This window comes from Podarcis bocagei (assembly GCF_964188305.1).
Source record: "Podarcis bocagei genome assembly, chromosome: 15".
Classification (NCBI taxonomy): domain Eukaryota; kingdom Metazoa; phylum Chordata; class Lepidosauria; order Squamata; family Lacertidae; genus Podarcis; species Podarcis bocagei.
In genome coordinates this window covers 25,015,520-25,034,551 of record NC_138141.1, presented here as the reverse complement: position 1 = coordinate 25,034,551, position 19,032 = coordinate 25,015,520, and the positions used below count along the sequence as shown (strand labels likewise).

Here is a 19,032-nt window from a genome sequence, read left to right as displayed (position 1 = left end):
AAGGCTGTTTGTCAGAGCCACAGGCCTCATCTTACCTTCCTCCACTCCAGTAACGATAGAAGCAAAATTGTCATCCAGCAAAACCATGTCAGCTGCATTCTTCGCTGCGTCAGAGCCAGCAATGCCCATAGCAATTCCTATGTCAGCTTTCTTCAGAGCTGGGGAATCGTTGACACCATCTCCAGTCACGGCAACCACTGCGTCCTTGAGAACATAGGAACCACAGGAGGTTATAGAAACCATGCCCACAGCCCTGCCCTTGCTTGACTTCTGCTGTGTTGAACTTCCTAAATACAGTGTCGAGGTCTGTGTACAGTTACCCAGAACAATAATGTTGCTCTTTCAAAAACAGCTTGATGGAAGGATCTGGGTGGGCAGCTCAGAAGGCACAGCCATTCCAGCGACTGAGCAAAAATATAAATACTAGTTGCACAAGCGTCCCTCTGACCTTGCCTTGTAAAGTTCTTTTATTCCTGCCTGTGTTGCTTCCAGGAATGAAGCCAGACGTCAATTCCTGTTCTGTCTTTTGTGAGAAATAGTGCCATTTCTTGTTGCAATTTGGTTGTGGATATTTGTACAGGGCAAAATTTCAACTGCCCAGACATCCAGAGCACAACCAATATATTCAGATAATGAAGGCTTGTTTACTTGCTTACATTATGCAGTCAAGACATGATTTGCAGCATTGGGAATTTCAGATAACCAAGAATTCAGATACTACAAAATTTGTAGCATCAAGGGATTCCCTTCCCTTCAGCTCTTTTAATGCCAATCTGTTACTGTGGCATTTTGCTTCTTGCTAGCATAGATTGGATTTATGCAGAAAGCTAAATATGCTGATTGGCCAAATCCATATCTGCTCGGTGAGATTTATGCAACCAAGCGTCCTTATTAGGAAAGGTCAGAGCGTCTAAGTGTAAGGGAATTTAGAGCATCGTGAGCTGAATTAAGCAGAGAGAAAACCCGGAAAACCTGATTAAGGCAAATGCTGGGGATCTTGTTCTCGGGGGACTTAGTGCATTGAGACTCGTTATAAATAATACTGTGCCTAAGAGCTTATAGGCTCTGGTAACTAAATATAGAGCATGCATACAGCACACTTCCTTTTTTCTACTGTTCATCCTTTAGAGAGCTAAATATTACTTTGGATGGGGGTGTTAATGAACAGTAAAATGGAGAAAAAATATTTGTGCCTTTTAAATATAGGACTTTGTTTGTTTCCATGCAGGATTGAAATTAGGGAGCTGTATTTTCTAATTTTTTGTTGTTATATATGTTTTCCACTGAGAAGTGTTCCAGGGGAAGATCATGCGGATGCAACCTTTTGGTACCAAAAGTACATCTTCTGTTCTCGCCAGAATCACTCACCTGCCTTTGGCAGCCCTCCACGATAATTAGTTTCTGCTGGGGTGAAGTTCGGGCAAAGACTATCTCTGAGTGGTTGCGCAGGATGTCGTCCAGCTGTTCTGAAGTCATGTCTTTCAGCTCCATGCCATTAACTACAGCAGCTCTGGCATCGCTGCAAAAACCAGAGGCGATCTCAATTAAAGTTGCTGCAGCCCCAAGTTCAAAAATGGCATGCATACATATCTTACTAAATCTAAACTGGTGTGTTAGGGAACAGCGAAAAGCTCATTTATTCAAGTTAGAACACAGCATAGGAAGGAAACCTCACTCCTGAAAAATGAGGTACAGTAGATGGCCACTGACTGGTCTGGGAGCATTCAAATGGGATAAGTGGATAGATTGTTCAAAGTCTGGGATGGGGAACCTTTTTCAGCCTGAGGGCCACTTTCCCTTCTAGGCAACATCTCAGGGGCCACTTGCTAGTGGTGGGTGAGGCCAGAGACAAAAGTGGGTGGAGCAGCAAATGTCAAGTTTACATTTGTATGGTATGCTAACTTCTACATATTCACACACCCTTCTCTGCCCTCCATCCAAGCAAGAAGCATTACCAAACACATCCCAGATGGGCAAAAACACTCAATGGAGGTGCAAAGCAGGGCAGATGAGAGGCATGGTCCAGGGAGAGGGGTGGTGGCTGGGAAGGGTGTGGTGTGTGGGTCTGGTCCTGAGGACCACATAGAGAGGCTTGAATGGCTGTGTTTGACCCTTAGGCCTGAGGCTCCCCACCCCTGTTGTGAGTTATACCATCAACCGTGCATTAAAAACAGAGTAGCATGGGGAAAGCCTGCTGGATCAAGAATGTGACCTATCCTGTTCATCATCCTTTTCTCACAGAGGTGAACCAGATGCCTGTGGGAAACTCTCAAGCAGGACATGAGCAGAAGAGCACCTCTCCCCTTCTGTGGTTTCCAGCAACTGGTATTCAGAAGCATTATTGCCTCCAGCTGTGGAGGCAGGGCATGGCCATTGTGACTAGCAGCCATCAATAGCCTTTCCAATTCTCTTTTAAAGCCATTCAAGTTGGTGACCACCATGGCGATAGGAACATAGTGTGACATATTAATAAGACAGAGAGGGTCTATGCCATCCTTACCTTCTGTTCACCTGCTCCACGGGAATTTTGAGGCGCTGGGCAATGTCTTCCACCGTCTCGCTGTTGGCTGAAATGATGCCTACGCTTTTGGCAATGGCTTTGGCTGTGATTGGATGATCACCAGTGACCATAATCACCTGGGAGGGAAAAGGCCAAATAAGCATGATTCATTGTCAGAAGGAGCCGAATTAAAGATACGGCTTGTAGCATCTGCCATGGTTCTTTAACCACTCCAAAAAACTGTGTGCATTGCAGAGGGTTGGACTAGATGGCCCCTAGAGTCCCTTCCAACATGCAATTCTATGACCAGCAATGAAGAGATAGAAACATCTGAATGAAATATACCCACTGCTTGTACATAATGATTTTGCATGGATATACTCTTTCAGAAATGTATGCATATATCTGCTAATGTGCATTGACATTGCATACATCCTTAATTTCTTTTTAACTTACTATACATTTGGGTGGGGCCTTTTTTAGCATGAACTCACCGGAACTCAGTTCTGGCACCTCTCAGGTGGGTGCCATTACCATTATAAGAGAACAAGGGAGGCGTTCATGGCAAGTTCCAGCACCTGAGTCTATTTCTAGAAAAATAGCACTGCATTTGGGGGGAAGTGCCACAGACATTTTGACAATCCAGTATTTCCAACGGTGCTGGTTTTTGGAAAGCCTACCTTGATCCCTGCACTCCGACATTTCATGACAGCGTCTGGCACAGTGGATCGAGGGGGGTCAATCATTGACAAGAGCCCCACAAAGCAAAGATTGGAAGTGGGGAAGTTCATGGAGTCAGTGTCAAATGGATAGGTGTCTGGAAATTCCTCCTCTGGCAGGTACAAGTGACAGAAGCCTAGAGTTGAAAATAATAACAGCAACAACAAAATAATTAAGCAGAGGAAGCGAGAGGGGAGAAAGGACAAACCATCCTATGATAACTAAAGGATTTTATTAGGTCTAATTGACCATCAAATGATCATTATCCTGTCTCTTTAAATAGATTGCCAGCTGTCAAAACAATGGGAGTTACTGATGAGAAAGCAAGTTAAAGCCATTGTGTTTCCTAACTAGCTATCTTATTTACTGTGTCATGGATAGTAGCTAACACAGCAATGCATGCAAGGAATGCATATGAAAAACCATTAATTAGAATTTATAGTAGGAAGATGTATAGGTTCTAAGCTTTCAATTCAGGAAGCAATCACTAGGAGGACAAATAGCAGGTTTAGTCCCTGCCCCATGGGTAGGCAAACTAAGGCCAGGGGGCCGGATCTGGCCCAATCGCCTTCTAAATCCAGCCCATGGACGGTCTGGGAATCAGTGTATTTTTACATGACTAGAATGTGTGCTTTTATTTAAAACGCATCTCTGGGTTATTTGTGGGGCATAGGAATTCATTCATTTTTTCCCCTTCAAAATATAGTCTGGTCCCCCACAAGGTCTGAGGGACAGTGGACTGGCCCCCTGCTGAAAGTTTGCTGAATCAAACTCAAGGAAATGCACCAAGCCAACCACAGTTTATGTATCACTTCCCATGCTCATTTAGCACATTCTCATAATTAAATGCCACCAAGCAGAATGGCCAAAGAGTTGGGGTTGCTCCTCTAGTATCACTGTAGTTCCAACCCCCCAACCCCCTGAATTGTTGCACTTAACGCTTTGCCTGCTGCATTGCTCTCTGCACATGTTGTTTTGCAAGTGTTCGGCTCACCTAGGACTCTCTCTCCCATGCCTCCCAGCGCCATGTAAGCCGTCTGGAACGCCTCTTTCCTCTCTGCATCCAGGGGCTCCTCTTTTCCATTAATCATGATGGTGCTGCACTTCTCCAGAATCCTTTCAGGTGCCCCTTTCATCACCAGCAGGAAGCGTTTATCATTGGGGTCGTCCGTCTCGTGGATGGAAAGCTTGAACGCAATGCAAATGCAAACATTGAAACAAGTGCCTAGATCTAATCCTGCCTTTTGAACTTAATGTTCCCAGAGGAAGAATGGCATGGGGGGGGGTGTACTGATGTGATAACCGAAGGTGGCCGTCAGATATAATTCTAGACTGTGTTCACATGGCAATTTATTCTGTTTCCCTGACATTTCCCTTACTGGTAATCTCTGCTGTATATTTGAGCTTTCACACAACATAAAGCCACTTCCAGGAAAACTGTGGAATATAGCACTAGTTTTGTGCTCAACTCCATGTTATTTCCAAATCTATTTTTTTCCTGCAAGCATTTAACATGGCAGTGAGTGCTCAACTTGAGCTATATTCTGCTATATTTCTTGAAATGCCTTTATGTCGCGAAAGCCCAAACTTAATGCAGAAATTAACAGTTATGGAAACATCGGGGAAATGAAATAAACTCCCATATGAGTTTAGCCCTAGTCTATGACAGCCTTCCTATGGTAAATATTCTACCAAGCTTTAAACTACAGTTGTTTAAATATGGCCATCTTCACAATGTTGCATATGTTCAAAGCAGTTGTTATTTCTGCTGTGTAGAATAGCAATCACAAAAAAAACCCACTTCAGAAGAACAAGAGATTTTGTGCTGATTAGCCTCTGGGATTGCCACTGGAGTTTACATCTTATTTTTGAACATACACCGAATTATGTGAAATTAATAACACCCTTCTACTTGAGTATTGCAGCAATGTTTTTTTCCACCACAGACACAAATTCATCAGACTGGTCCTTCCAGTTTTCAGGTTTTATTTTGATAGCTCATGGGGCACAACATTTTCTCTTAACAGCTCTTAAGAGATCAGTCTCTTCTCAGACATACAACTTACCTGAAACTTGTTAGTAGAATTAAAGGGAATCTCAGTCACTTTCCTATTTCTTTTCCGGATGTCCATTATATTGCCCATAACAACTTCGGAGAACTTCAGCAGAGCTGTTTCTGAGGCGTCTCCAACCACGATTCTCTGGGGGGCATTTTTGAAAATTCAGTTCAGCAAAAGTGTTGCTCAATGTCATTCAGCTAACCAATGGACATTACTTAGGTCACTTTATGTTATATAGCTTGCTCCTCTGATTACATTCTACAGCATTGTAGCAAAATACTATCATATTTACATAAAAAGAACAATAATTGGGCAAGATTGCTATAATCATCCTTCTCCTCAGGGACTCATGCATGCAAATAAAAGCTGAGATTCTTGAGAATCTCAGAAGAGAGTGAGTTAGTGGCTGTAATCCATGAGAGATCTATAGCTGTAATGTATTCTAAATTGTCTCTTAATATTGTTGTTATAGTAGAGAAATTTCTAATCTTTTTATGGATCTTCTTGAGCAATAGGACACTAAGTATTTATGTTCTTGGTTTAAAACTAATTGTTGTCAGTAAAATAAAATAACTTGATTGTTGAGTCCTCAGGCTCTACCTGTAGATTAATTATCTCAACAAATGCATTGTATGAGAATTCTCATCTCAGACCTTTGACTGGAGTATGAACTGTTTTTAAAATAGAGAAAATGCTTTTGATCCAGCTGTTTACATTATTGAAATCACACATAAAGAATGAGAGCGCAGTGTGGTATGTTTGCTTGGACCGAAGGCCTGTTTATTGCTTGTAAATTAAATGCCTGAAAGTTCTTGTGCTAGCCTGTTTTCTCCCAATAGTGGTGTCACCATACCTATTTCTGTCACTTTAGAAGGAAACAGAACAGGGCAGATGCTATATGCAACTTACAATAAAACATCTGTTTCCAGATGAAACCCCTGGAAACCCATCAGACAATCCTCTTAAGAAAGCAGCTCTCATTAAAGTAGTAAATACCTTCATGATAGGTTCACTGTCCTGTCCTGGTCTGAATTCTGCCCGATTGCAAAGGGCTACAATCCTTGACAACGCCGTCCATGTGCCAGATGTTTGGTCAAAACTCTGGGCTGGAAAGAAAGTGGTAAAAATTATATAACGTTTCAGCAGACAGTTGCCCCACATTCTAAAATAGGAAGCAATCATGTTGTTACTCCTCCCATTCCAAAGCCTCTTGACTGATTATTTACTTGTTTGATTTTCACTGGTGTCAGCGGAGAAGATCTCATTGTCAAACCAAAGGTGGGCAACTGTCATCCTGTTCTGCGTAAGGGTCCCGGTCTTGTCAGAGCAGATGACAGAGGTAGAGCCCAGTGTCTCAACAGCTTCCAGGTTCTTTACCAGACAATTCTTCTTGGCCATTCTCTTCGCAGTTAAGGACAAAGCTACCTATAAATGTGGGAGAAAGCACAGCACTTTAATAGTTGAAATAAATAAAAGCAGCGAAGCATTTCATACAGCTCCATACAAAGGATGATGGTAGGCTTCTCTTCCTGCTAATCCCACCTGTACACATTTTATTCTTGATCACACCCATGCACATATCAGTTCAGCAATGCTGGCATCTGCAGAATGACTCAACATGGATGAGAAGATCAGAACCTGACATTTTATTTAGCAAGTGTTGATCTGCTTTTATGTCAACAAGCAGGAGGGTCTAATGCACTCATGCCCTGCTTATGGGCTTGCCATGGGCACCTGGTTGGCCACTGTAAGAACAGAATACTAGGATCAGGCCAACGGCCCATCTAATCCAGTATCCTAGTAAGATTCATCAGTAGCAGATCCAGAAAAAAAAGCATTCACAAGTATTTTGAATGGATATTAAAATAGAGACAAAACAAAGAAATGCAACAAATTAGCCGAAAACATTGAAAGGTGATGAATATATAACCAAAGAGACTCAGCAGAAGTTGTGGGTTTAGACAATGGAGGTGTTTTTATCCAGGAACCCAAAGCCACTCTCCACTATTGTTCCAATAGATAGTGACAGCCTTGCCCATTAATAATTATGCACCCATTTTTCATAATGTATTTGGAGATGAAGAGGTCCTATGCACCCCGATTTCAGCAGCATGTACTGTCGTGAATTGTTATGCATGAGTACAAAGGTACTGGTGGCTGTTGTGAGCCAGTACTTACAGTGACTGTGGCTAGCAGCCCCTCGGGCACATTGGCCACAATAATGCCAATGAGGAAGATAACGGCCTTCATGACAGTGTACTTCATGGAGACAGAAATGATGAAGAAAACCACCCCTATGGATATAGCAACAGCAGCCACAATATGGACAAAGTGCTCTATCTCGATAGCAATAGGCGTCTTCTCATTCCCAACACCAGAAGCCAGCGAAGCAATGCGTCCAATGATGGTGTTGTCACCTGTGTTGATGACCATGCCAGTAGCAGTTCCTAAGGAGAAAGTAAAATATTGATTATCAACAAACAAAATAATTTTTATTCATTTGAACACCAATGCCATTAAAAAAAAACACAAAAATTTAATTGTACCCCCCAAACTTTCCAATTAATACTCCTGACTCTTTTTGATAATCCCGTCTTCTACTCTCCTTGATGTCTTAGTTCAATCAAAAATATAGCTTTTTTTCTTTGGGCAGGTCAAATGCTGCTTGGATTTCTGACTAAAGAAGAGAATGTGGGCATGTGTGTGTCATATTTTAAAATAAAATAATTGACTTGAATCCAAATTTTCTTTCCATGAACAGTTTACATTATTGGAGCAGGGCTTCCCCACCTCACCATTCCCTCTGCAGGGAATTTCCTTTAGGAGACCAGGAGATGATTGGTGTAGGATATGGTCGTGGGGTTTGAATTGCAGGTTTGAATGGATAAGCCAGTGTTAGGACCCAAGACAATGTTTTTACGTTGTACACCAGCTCCACATAACTGCATAGCTGGAGGGTAATGTTAGCATGTTGTTGTTAGTATTAATAGGGCACCATCAATGTACACAGTTCTTTCCAGGATGTCAACCTGAACTTGCTCCCTTCCCCAGAGATCTTACAATCTAAAATTCAACAAATGGGGAGGCAAGAAAGGAAAGTCAAGAAAATGGTCTTAACAGAGTATGCCCATGCTTTGCATTATACACAATTGGGCTTAGTTTCATAGGGTGATGAGGACTAAATGGTGGAATATCAGAAGGAATGAGAAAATATTGATGTTAACTCCTGCTGAAGTAGCTTTTACATAGGCACAAAATATGTGGAATTTGGATGGAATGGCACCTCTGGGGGAGCCACTTAAATACGTACCTTCCAAGCAAGTTGTGGAATAGAAAGCAATGTTTTTGGTCTCCAGTGGGTTTTCATGAGTGTATTCACAGGAGCGAGATTGTGGCTCTGACTCTCCAGTGAGGGAAGAATTATCCACCTGTGGATCAGTCACAAACATTCACATTATCACATTATTATTATTATTGTAGTATTAATAATAATAATAATTTTGACCAGATTGCGGGAGGCAATGGAAGACAGGAGTGCCTGGCGTGCTCTGGTGGTCCATGGGGTCACGAAGAGTCGGACACGACTAAATGACTAAACAACAACAAATAATAATAATAATAATAGTGGTAGTGCGCATGGCTATCATCACTGCAAAGGCAACAGGGACACTTATGATGACTGAATCACCAATAGAGTTCAACTGCAACAAGTCACTTAAAGACTTACAGGTGAGGAAGCTGTGACCCTCCAGATGCTGAACTACAACTCCCATATGGCTGATGGGAGTCAGAGTCCAACAACATCAGGAGGACCACGTATTTCTCATCCCTATCCCTTTGTTCTGGGACTCAGGCAGGATCTCATCCATGATACCTTTTTCTCATGAGGATAAATATGCAAATTATTAATTCTTAGACAATTTGCATCCATGAAGAACAGACTGATTTTAGGTTTATTGACCTGGTTAGAAATCCCAGATGTGTTTGCCATGCATCCTATTCACCTAACATTGTTAGATTAAGGTGTATTCACTGCAAAATGGGGATACTAGCAAGCATATAATACATTACTCATTATGCAGCAGCTTTTCACGCTGCCCCCCTTTAATTTATTCTGCCTGGGATTGACTGACTGACACATAAAGAAAACCAAACTTTAAGTAAATGATGATGCTGCTATCACAATCACTGCAAGATTACGTAAACAACCCATATAACGAGCAGTGATTATTGCCATAATTTTAATGATCAAGCTCTTTGTGGGAGGACAATTTCTCATACAAATTCAAAAGGAGTGTCTAATTTTAGACTCTTTTTCACTTAGCTGTTGAGTTATCCTTTCTTTGAACATGCCTCTTCATGTCCCTGGTCTGTAGAAAGAGGCTGGGTTTTCTCTTTCTCTTTTCTTTGGCTCAAACTGAGTTTTGTTTTGTTCCTACCTTACAGCCCTGACTGGTGATGATCCGGATGTCAGCTGGTATCCTGTCTCCACCTTTGATTTCCACAATGTCGCCCACCACCAGTTCTTCTGCCGAAATGTCTTTTTTCTCTGCATCTCTGAGGACAAGGGCTCGCTGGTAAGAAAAAACCCAAAATGAAACAGATAAAGTCAGGTGGAGCTCTTAGACTGATTATTGTACACATGCAATTGCTGGAATATATTCAGTGGTCTGAGCTACTTGGAGATCTGCATATGGTAACTATGAGCAGGATTCACTTAAACAATTGTGCTAGCAGGACCAGCACATAGACTCCTCCAAATGCAATGGGGCTTCTCTCCCCACTTTGCCCCCCCAAAAAAACAGCTGGGGGGGTCTGGAGAACGTCCAGAGCAGTCCACAAAAGAAGGAGAGGGGAGATCCTTCCATTAGGCAACCTGAAATATTTGTGCTGACAACACGAGAGGAAGAGTGTGATGCTGGCTTCCAACCTATATGTCCTACTTTACACTGAAGTCTTCTGCATGGAAGACTATCCAGAAGACATTTCCTATTTGATGGACTGTCTGATCTAAGTCAGGTTTGAAGATTAAAAACTCCAGGAAGGAAGAGTGGAGCTTGAAGGTGCCCTTTGACATTTAGCAGCTGAACAGCAGCAGGCTGAGCAGGCGCACAGGGGACCTAGTCAAAGTTTTCGCCGCTATGCTGGTATTGTTTTCCCATTAAAATTATGGTGACACTTTCTAATTTTTCATCTATATGTATATGATGGAAACCTGTGTTCTCTTTTGTCCCCCTTGTTGGGGTCATGCATTTCCTCTCTTTAAGCAATGTGGCCACCCTAATTCTACCATTTTGTCTGCACATTGGTATGTTCTTTAATATGGTGGCAAATACCCTTTACAATAACTACCTGGTTTTTAAATACACTGATATTCTGAGCACTACTGAAGACTCACCTGTGGGATCATTTTACCAAAGCTGGCCATGATGTTCGTGCTTTTAGCTTCTTGATAATAAGCAAACATCCCAGTGAGGACCACCACCAGCACAAGGACCACTCCAAGGTAGAGCTGAATGGTGAAAAGATGGTTCAAGTTAGCTTAAAAACAACAACACTTTTACCATTTCCCACTTGGTGCAAAATAATTTTGTAACTGCACTCAAGAAACTGTGTGAATGAACTTGTTTAAACAGCAAGGAGAAGAGCAATACCTAGCATATTATCAGCGAAATGCCTCAGATTTATAGGCAAGACGTATTGCACAAACATACGGAGGAAACATATAGCTGAATGACAACAGGTGGTCTTCAAGGTCTGCACCAGGTCATTCAATTCTGACCAAGATACATTGGTTTAGAAATTGTCCATACAATTGCCAAAGCTTATATAAGAATTTCAGACAGTTATTTAATCAGGAATGTGAAAGTGTGTTTTTTCTTAATTTTTGCAATGGTTTTCCATTGGGGGGAGGAACGGTCCCCTACCATTGGGTGGAATGAGACTTAAGTGTCATGGAGGGGCGGTAAGTTGTTAATTTATTATGGTTTGTTCAGTTTTTCACATTTTTTCCCAAGGTGGCATATACATGGCTCTCTCTTTCTCCTCATTTAATCCCCACAGCAACCCTGTGAGATAGCTTAGAGTAGACTGAGAGGAAGCGATTGGGCCAAGGTCACCCAATGAGCTTCATGGCTGAGTCAGCATTTGAACCAGGGTCTCCCAGGTCCAAGTCTGGCACTTGTAGGATTTCCGCCTCAGGTGCCCAAATTCCTTGAGTGGCCTTGGGTACCACGCTCCTTGACTTGGGGGTAAAGAGAACCACGGATGACACCCATGAGAATTACAAAAAGCACAATAAACCTGCAATAATACTTACATTGTTGAATGCCCCGGCATCATGATGAAGATACTGAATCCCGAAGGCGATCCAGCACAGTATAGCTCCAATCCACAAGAGGATGGAAAACCCTCCTACCATCTGCTTGAGAAACTTGATGATTTCAGGAGTAGATTTAGGAGGAGTAAGTGCATTGGGGCCATCTCGGGCCAGAACCTCTGCTGCTCTTGAGCTTGGAAGACCCTGTAGGAGAGACAAAGCGCATAGTTGGGATTAGGGATGGAAGAGGATCTTCTGCTCTGCCAACTTTTTGCAGCAGATCTGACACTCCCAAACATGCTTGTCATTGGAAACACATTACACACTTCCCCGGGTTTTGCAATGCAGGAAAGGGAGCAAAGAAATGTGTGTTTTGCATTAAAAGTGTGTATAAAATGCAACATTTTTCAGAAAATAAAAAGCATCTGTGTATAAATTCTGACAAAACACAGACTCTTTGTGCCTTCATTAACACACACACACACACACAAGGTACTAAATGGGCATTTGAATGAGTGCCAGCAGAACTGAAAAGGGGTGGCATTATTAGGTCATTCAGTCCATTCTTAGTTTAAATTAGAAATCTTGAAAGAGCACAGCCTATGTTCAAAAGTGAATTTTAAGTCCCATAATTTATTTTTTAAAAAACCAACTTGACAAAATGGTTGATGTACCCAGCAGTCTAAATGTTAAAGTATACTTAAATTTATGCCCCGCTTCATCCTGAAGACTAAGACCAGATAATTACAGCTGATGGTTGCAATATACCCCATGAAGCATGCAACTGTGCAAATACTATTGGTGCAAACACACCAATACTCTTCCCAGATATAACACAAATACTGTTTCCAGCACATGCTTGAATTAAGTGAATTATAATGCTTGCTGCCTACTTATATGTGGGTGTGTTGTTAATGGCTGCCTCTTGCCCATATTAACTTACTTTAGTGATGCTTGTGCCATATTTATCTTCTAGTTCTTCAATGCTGAGTTTGTGATCATCCTAAAGCAGCAAAAAAAAAAAAAAAGAGAGAGAGAGAGAGAGAGAGAGAGAGAGAGAGAGAGAGAGATTAACAAGCTTTGCTTTTTTAAAGAACAGCACGGGGCTTTCAGAAATTGTATGCCACAGTCAACACGCTCTAACTGTATTTGCACATTGGAACATTCAGACACTGGGTGCAGCTTAAGCTTTTTGAAACCCAGCAAATAATTTTTTCTAGTCTTATTAAAACTCTTCAGCTTAATATGAAATTCTGCTGTGCTTTTTGCCCATGCAGCAACCTTTGAGTTCATCTTGAGTTTTGCTTTAGGAAAAAATCAGTGGAAGTCTAGCCGTACTGCTTGCTCAATATGAGCTGGCTGATAACTTGTCACTCTTCCTGTTCAGATGTATCAAGAGAAGAAGATCTGTAGTTAATCTGTGATTGATTGATTTTTTAATACATACTTGTAAACCTATGTGAATTTGTTGGCTTAAAGAGGCATTGCATTTGAGGACAATGGCCCCATTTGCATCTTTAAGATTTAACGCCATCCAGTTAGTTGTGGAATGTAAGGAAAACCATTGGATTAGCAAATCTGAAAGGATATCTTTTTATCTAAGCATCTCAAACAGTTGATTGTACAATCTTTTCTTGGAAAGCACTGAAGGAGAGCCACAGCTGTTGTTGTTTTTTGTAGGCAGCTAGCTGAGTGCTCCTCCATTGTTTTTGTACAACATAATGTGTCACAGGGATTAAGGAAGACTTCTTAATAAAGCTAGCTATGACTTAACTGTGGGGCAAGTCATTGCTCAGTGCTTCAGCCCATCATTCAGATCGCATGACTAATCCCTAAGATATGCAGAGATGAAATTAGAAAGCTGCCTTACACCGAGTCAGATCTAGTTCATCTAGTTCAGCACTGTCTGCACTCACTAGCAGGGGTTCTCCTGGGTTTCAAGCAAGGGGACATTCCCAGCCCTACTTGGAGATGCTGTGAATTGGGCTTAGGGTCTTTTGCATGCAAAACACATGCTCCACCACTGAGCTATGGCCCTTTCCCAAATGGCATTTAGCATGACTGGGGGAGAACCAGTGCTTACAAATCACAGCAGATGCTACACTAGAGGTACATAATCATACCCACATCCCGCCCCCCACTGCAGTGAAACTTACAGCATCACATGGATTGACACAAGCACAATGAAAATGTTTCACACAGGTATGTACTTGTAATGGAAGAACTTTGGCACTGGTGCATCAGGAGTTAAGGGTCAGGGTAAGAATCACGTATGTTGTTAGTCAGTTCGACATGGCATTCACCCTCTTCTAATAAATAAGAGGTTCAAAGCATTAGTATGAAAAATCAGGAGAGCTGAAACCAAGAACTGACATCTCTTCCGACTTGCTTCACTTTTCAAGCAAATGGTATTGGCCTTCTGATTAAATCTTGGGTGTAGCTTAACAAGACGGGACTTGGAATGAAGGAAGAAGAAAAGCAGAGATTCCACTGATAATTTCTCCATAGCAGGAGGAGGGATTGCACAGCTTTTTCAGAGACAAACAAGACAGTTCCTTGACTGACTGACTTCTTACATCTATTTGCATTTACATAACTCCATGATATTGTACTGAGAGGGCCACTGCGCCCTTTCCTGATATGCAGATCTAACATGCATGTTGTCTGGGCAGGAAGGGGCTTTTGTCTGTTCTAGCTGAGTGGCCCATTCCTTGTCATACTGATTCCCTTTTCACTGGGCCACTATTCTTCTCCTTTTCAACATAGCTTCAGAGCAAGGGAGTGGATCCCTAAAACTCCAGGATCCTCCAGCTGGCTGGAGGTGGCAGCTTAATAAAAGAAGGGTAATGACCCACATTTGCCTACCTAATTGAAATGCAATTAGTCAGTGTTCATAAAATCAGTGTTGAAAGATTAAATGCACTGCTGGTAGAGCAATACAAAACAGTGTGCCTTTGTTGGCCATTGGAGCATGTATTATACAAAGGTAATTAAACGATTTCCCATTCAAGACTGAGAGATCTGCACTACAATCTGTCCCAATTTCCCCAAGAAAACTATTGATTAGGACTTTGGTTTCAGCCCATCTGCTGTGTCCCAGGACAGCTTAACAAGGAAGTATGGAGCAGCCTGAAGTCACTTACCAAGTCCAACTCTTTCTTCAGGTCCTCGGTGTTCTTCTTTTTCTTACTCCCTTTCAAATCTTTGTACTTTTCATCTCCTTTGTCTGCTTTTTCCAAATCCTTTTCTCCACTGATCTCAATAGAGTAGATGTCAAGCTTTTTCTGAAATGTAAATGAGCAGAGATGGGTTGGGTTAGCATTATGGGTTTGTCATAAGGGGGCAGCAGAAATACCCAACAGACAGGAAGCAGGGGGAGTGGTGCAATTCTACTGCAGTGTTTCAACCTCCCTTCTGATTTAACATGGAGCATTTATAAAATTAATTCTGGAATGTGCAGTTAAGCTGAAACTTTTCACTGCCAGACTTTTTATTATCTGCCTTACTGATATGCACAAGTGAACATGTGATGAAACATAGTGCATGCACTCAAATGAGCCTCATTGGGTGCATCAATATGATCTTTGGTCCTATGTTTTATCAATGCACACATCAGTAAGCTGCGGGGGAGAAAAAGTAAGAACAAAGGTTAGGAAATAAAAGCTGTGGCAATCATGCATATGTTCGGAAAACAAAATGGAATTGTGGTACATTGCTATGGCATTGGTGCCTCTCTGAAGAAAAGACCAGGTAATTTGGCTCCTTAATATCCAGAGTGTGTTTGGGACAACATGTTTTTAATAATCTCTTTAAAAAACAACAACTTTTCAGATTGTTGTTTTCTAACTGATATTCTCACTAGTTCCCAGCAAGCTAACCATCGCTGTCACATGTCTTCCTCCCTCTCAAATAAACATGCACACAACCTTACAAATATTCTGCAGAGCCTGAAGTAAGAAATGGTCCGAATTGAAGAAGTCATCTATATTAGAATTGAACTTATTCCACAAAGTCAATAAGCAATGCTTAATAATTTGGATATGTTTAGCCATAAATAATGAGCGACATGAGATTTTAAAATTATCATAATGCTGACCCCTATTGCAGTAAGAAATTCAGAGTCCGATTCCAGAGGGGATGCTTTGTTTAGTTTTAAAGTAGAAAATGTCTATGACCAACAGTGTAGACATTATTAAATATGATAGTTTGGGGGGGTCACCAATGTGGTGCCCCTTCACCTACAGATGCCTTCCCTGGCACCCACAAGCTTCCCTTCTTTGTCTGAAATCAGTCGTGAAAGAGGCATATATTGGTAGCCAATAGAATAGGCTGCAATGTGTGTGCGTTGCCCACAACATTGTTGTTTCAAATCACAAATCTTGGCTACTTCTTAGTATTACCTCTTCCAGATAACTCCTGACTGAGCCATTGACCCAACCCTTCTTGTCAATCTACACAAGCTATTGGTAGTTGCCCCACCCATTCTATTCTGCAATGGACATTGCCCCACCCATTCCAATTAATTTGGATGTACAGATATGCCATTGTTCTCTGTTACCTCTTTTCCAATAGCTTGCCCTGCTCCAAAGACTGGCTTCCTGTTTTCATCTCAGCTCATCAACTTTTATATACATAGCTTTCCAGATCATAATTGACCCATAAACTGCATGCTGTTCTGTAGAATAGCCAGCTTATTGGCTGACCCCATTCCTTAGCAGATTCTTTGAGGATTACATTACTGAGTTTGTAAGGCATAGTCATACCTGGTGATTGAGGATCAGGTCATAGCTTGCTTATTGGCACAGAGCTGAGCTCAGAACATGTGTGCACTTCAATGTCTTCAGATAACTTGGTTAACATACTTTTAGTAACAATATTAAAATATAAATCGAATTGGTTTTTGTTTTCCCAAACCTATGTGTCTATCAGCTAGACCAGTGGCGTAGCGTGGGTTGTCAGCACCCGGGGCAAGGCAAGTAATTTGTGCCCCCTAACCCGTGGATTTGCGCCCCCTAACCCTAACCCCCAGATGTTGCACCCGGTGCGGCTGGCCCCCCCTGCACCCCCCAAGCTACGCCACTGAGCTAGACTTGTCCTGATTGCTTAGGGCCCACTCATACCTTAGCTTATTGTGCTTTGTGAGCCCCTCCTTCAATTTCCCCTCATCCAAGTGGCATTCTTTTCCAACTACTGGTGGCCCATACTTTTGCCTCCTCTTAATTCCAGAGATTCTCTATGCTTTGAGAACTGAATACGAGAGCTACAAAATTTGCATGGGGAATCTCCAGATCTAGGGAGGAGGAAGTGTGGGGTAGAAGTAGTTGGAGGAGAATGCCGCATGGGTGCAGGGAAATTTAAGCAGACACAAGGAGTTCACAATCCACATTAAACTGAGGTATGAAAAGGCTCTAATACTCAGGATTCTCTACCAAATTGGAACTAAAATGACAGCAAGAATTGCACAAGTAATTCAATTTATGCAAGTAAAATTATTCTGTTTGGGGTTTTTTGGCATTCCAGAAACCAGCAAAAACATCGGTATCTGTTTATCCTTAACTGCCATCCTATTTCCATCATTTGAAAGTAATTTTCTGGTGCTTCTCCTTCCCAGCCATTTGACTCTCATCTATTTCTGTTGCTTTCTGACTCTTTCCGTGTTGCCTGTGGAATAAAGTTTGCAGACTTGCTGATCTTGGAAAGCACCAGTTCTATGTTTTACAGCTCCTGGTATAATGTGGGTGCCATTTTGAGATTTAGTTAGCAGAGGATAGATCAGGCTTCCTCAAACTCGGCCTCCAAATGTTCTTGGCCTACAACTCCCATGATCCCTAGCTAGCAGGACCAGTGGTCAGGGATGATGGGAATTGTAGTCTCAAAACATCTGGAGGGCCGAGATTGAGGAAACCTGGGATTGATATCAACAACCTTGTGCACTGTGGGATATTTTCCACTACAGTGGTACCTGCATATGCAGGTTGCATATGCAGGTTGCATATGCTTCAGGTTACAGACGCTTCAGGTTACAGACTCCGCTAACCCAGAAATATTACCTCATGTTAAGAACTTTGCTTCAGGGTGAGAACAGAAATTGCGCAGCAGTGGCACAGCAGCAGCAGGAGGCCCCATTAGCTAAAGTGGTGCTTCAGGTTAAGAACAGTTTCAGGTTAAGAATGGACCTCTGGAACGAATTCAGTTCTTAACCCGAGGTACCACTGTATTAAGGTGGGCTCTCTCTTTTTTGCAATTGATCAACTCAGCTGAATAGCCCTTTAAACCCTATTTGGTATTTTAATCTCTGGAATAAGTCATGAGGATTCTTTCAACTTGACACCTCATTCACATTTCTGATAGTTTGATTGTTGCTGGGGAAAACAAATCAGTTCAAGCACTCTTGGTTTTGGAATGCAACATGCAGCAGAATCGTATAGATTAACTCAGAAGTAAGTCCTAGTGAACTCAGGAAAAGGACCAAAGCTCCACGTCTGAACATGTGCTTTCCAGATCCCAGGGCCAATCCTTAACCCCTCCAGTTAAAAGAACCAGGTGATGTGAAATTCATCTGTCCTGGAGAGCCACTTGCCAGTCAGAATACAAAATACTGGGCAAGCAGGTGAACAGCTTGAGAACACCAGATTTTGTAGGGTTTCTGGTGCTAAACTGGTATCAGCCTTTGATAGAAATTCACTAAGAATCCTGTGTATGTGTAGTAAATTACAAATACACACAAACCTGTTCCTCTCCTCCCATCCAATTATAAAGGTTAAAGTTCTACACAAAGATGCAGAAGAATTTAATCTCTTTCATCTCCATATGAAAGAACTTTTCCGTTTGCCACAGAACTAAGACTGCAAGACTCACATCTACTCAGAAGTAAGGCCTATTGAAAACCCAGGTAGGTGGGATTAGGATTGCAGCCTAAGGGTTGCCTCCAATGCTAGTTCTCCTCAAAATAGACTCACTGAAGTTAATGAGCCTATTAATTTCAATGAGTGAGTGGAACTCAGTTGGATACATCCCTGACCTTAATCAAGAAATCGTCTTCTCTTCTTAAAAATTTCCCAAAGTATTGGGAAAGAAGAGGCCAGGTATATTTCAATTATTAGAAGCCAACTGCTCCCAGAACTGAAGAGAAACCAGCTATGGAATATCTGCTGCCTTTATCCCTTATTTACTCACCTTCCCCATGGTAGACTTCCTCTTTCTTTGACCTGGTGGAGCAATGGATGTCTCTCAGCCAAATAAATGTACCAAGTGAAGGCTCTTGGGTGAAAAAGTCAAGACCCAATGAGCTCTGAGAGGGAGCAATGCTGGAACACAAGCTCACAGGGCTTGCAGCCTCCAGGAGAGTTAATGTTAGCTGGCTTCTTGTCCACACTTAAGCATCCTCTAGGCAGGACAGGCTCACCTTCCAGAGCCCTGTGGGAAGAGACTGC

The 19,032-nt window shown here is 42.0% G+C and overlaps 1 protein-coding gene across 1 annotated transcript in view; it reads right to left on the bottom strand.

Moving 5' to 3' along the window:
* The window catches only part of ATP12A (ATPase H+/K+ transporting non-gastric alpha2 subunit), a 24,727-nt gene extending 5,695 nt beyond the window's left edge, over positions 1–19,032 (bottom strand). Inside the window, exons 1-16 of the mRNA XM_081172486.1 lie at positions 18,776–19,032; positions 14,743–14,883; positions 12,543–12,602; positions 11,600–11,803; positions 10,679–10,792; positions 9,720–9,854; positions 8,591–8,708; positions 7,459–7,727; positions 6,507–6,705; positions 6,277–6,386; positions 5,287–5,421; positions 4,215–4,407; positions 3,181–3,356; positions 2,501–2,637; positions 1,369–1,519; positions 36–204 (exon numbers count right to left, since the gene is read on the bottom strand). Coding sequence (XP_081028612.1) covers positions 36–204; positions 1,369–1,519; positions 2,501–2,637; positions 3,181–3,356; positions 4,215–4,407; positions 5,287–5,421; positions 6,277–6,386; positions 6,507–6,705; positions 7,459–7,727; positions 8,591–8,708; positions 9,720–9,854; positions 10,679–10,792; positions 11,600–11,803; positions 12,543–12,602; positions 14,743–14,883; positions 18,776–18,784 — 2,320 coding nt within the window. The 5' untranslated portion in view covers positions 18,785–19,032. The remainder of the gene's footprint in view (positions 1–35; positions 205–1,368; positions 1,520–2,500; positions 2,638–3,180; positions 3,357–4,214; positions 4,408–5,286; positions 5,422–6,276; positions 6,387–6,506; positions 6,706–7,458; positions 7,728–8,590; positions 8,709–9,719; positions 9,855–10,678; positions 10,793–11,599; positions 11,804–12,542; positions 12,603–14,742; positions 14,884–18,775) is intronic.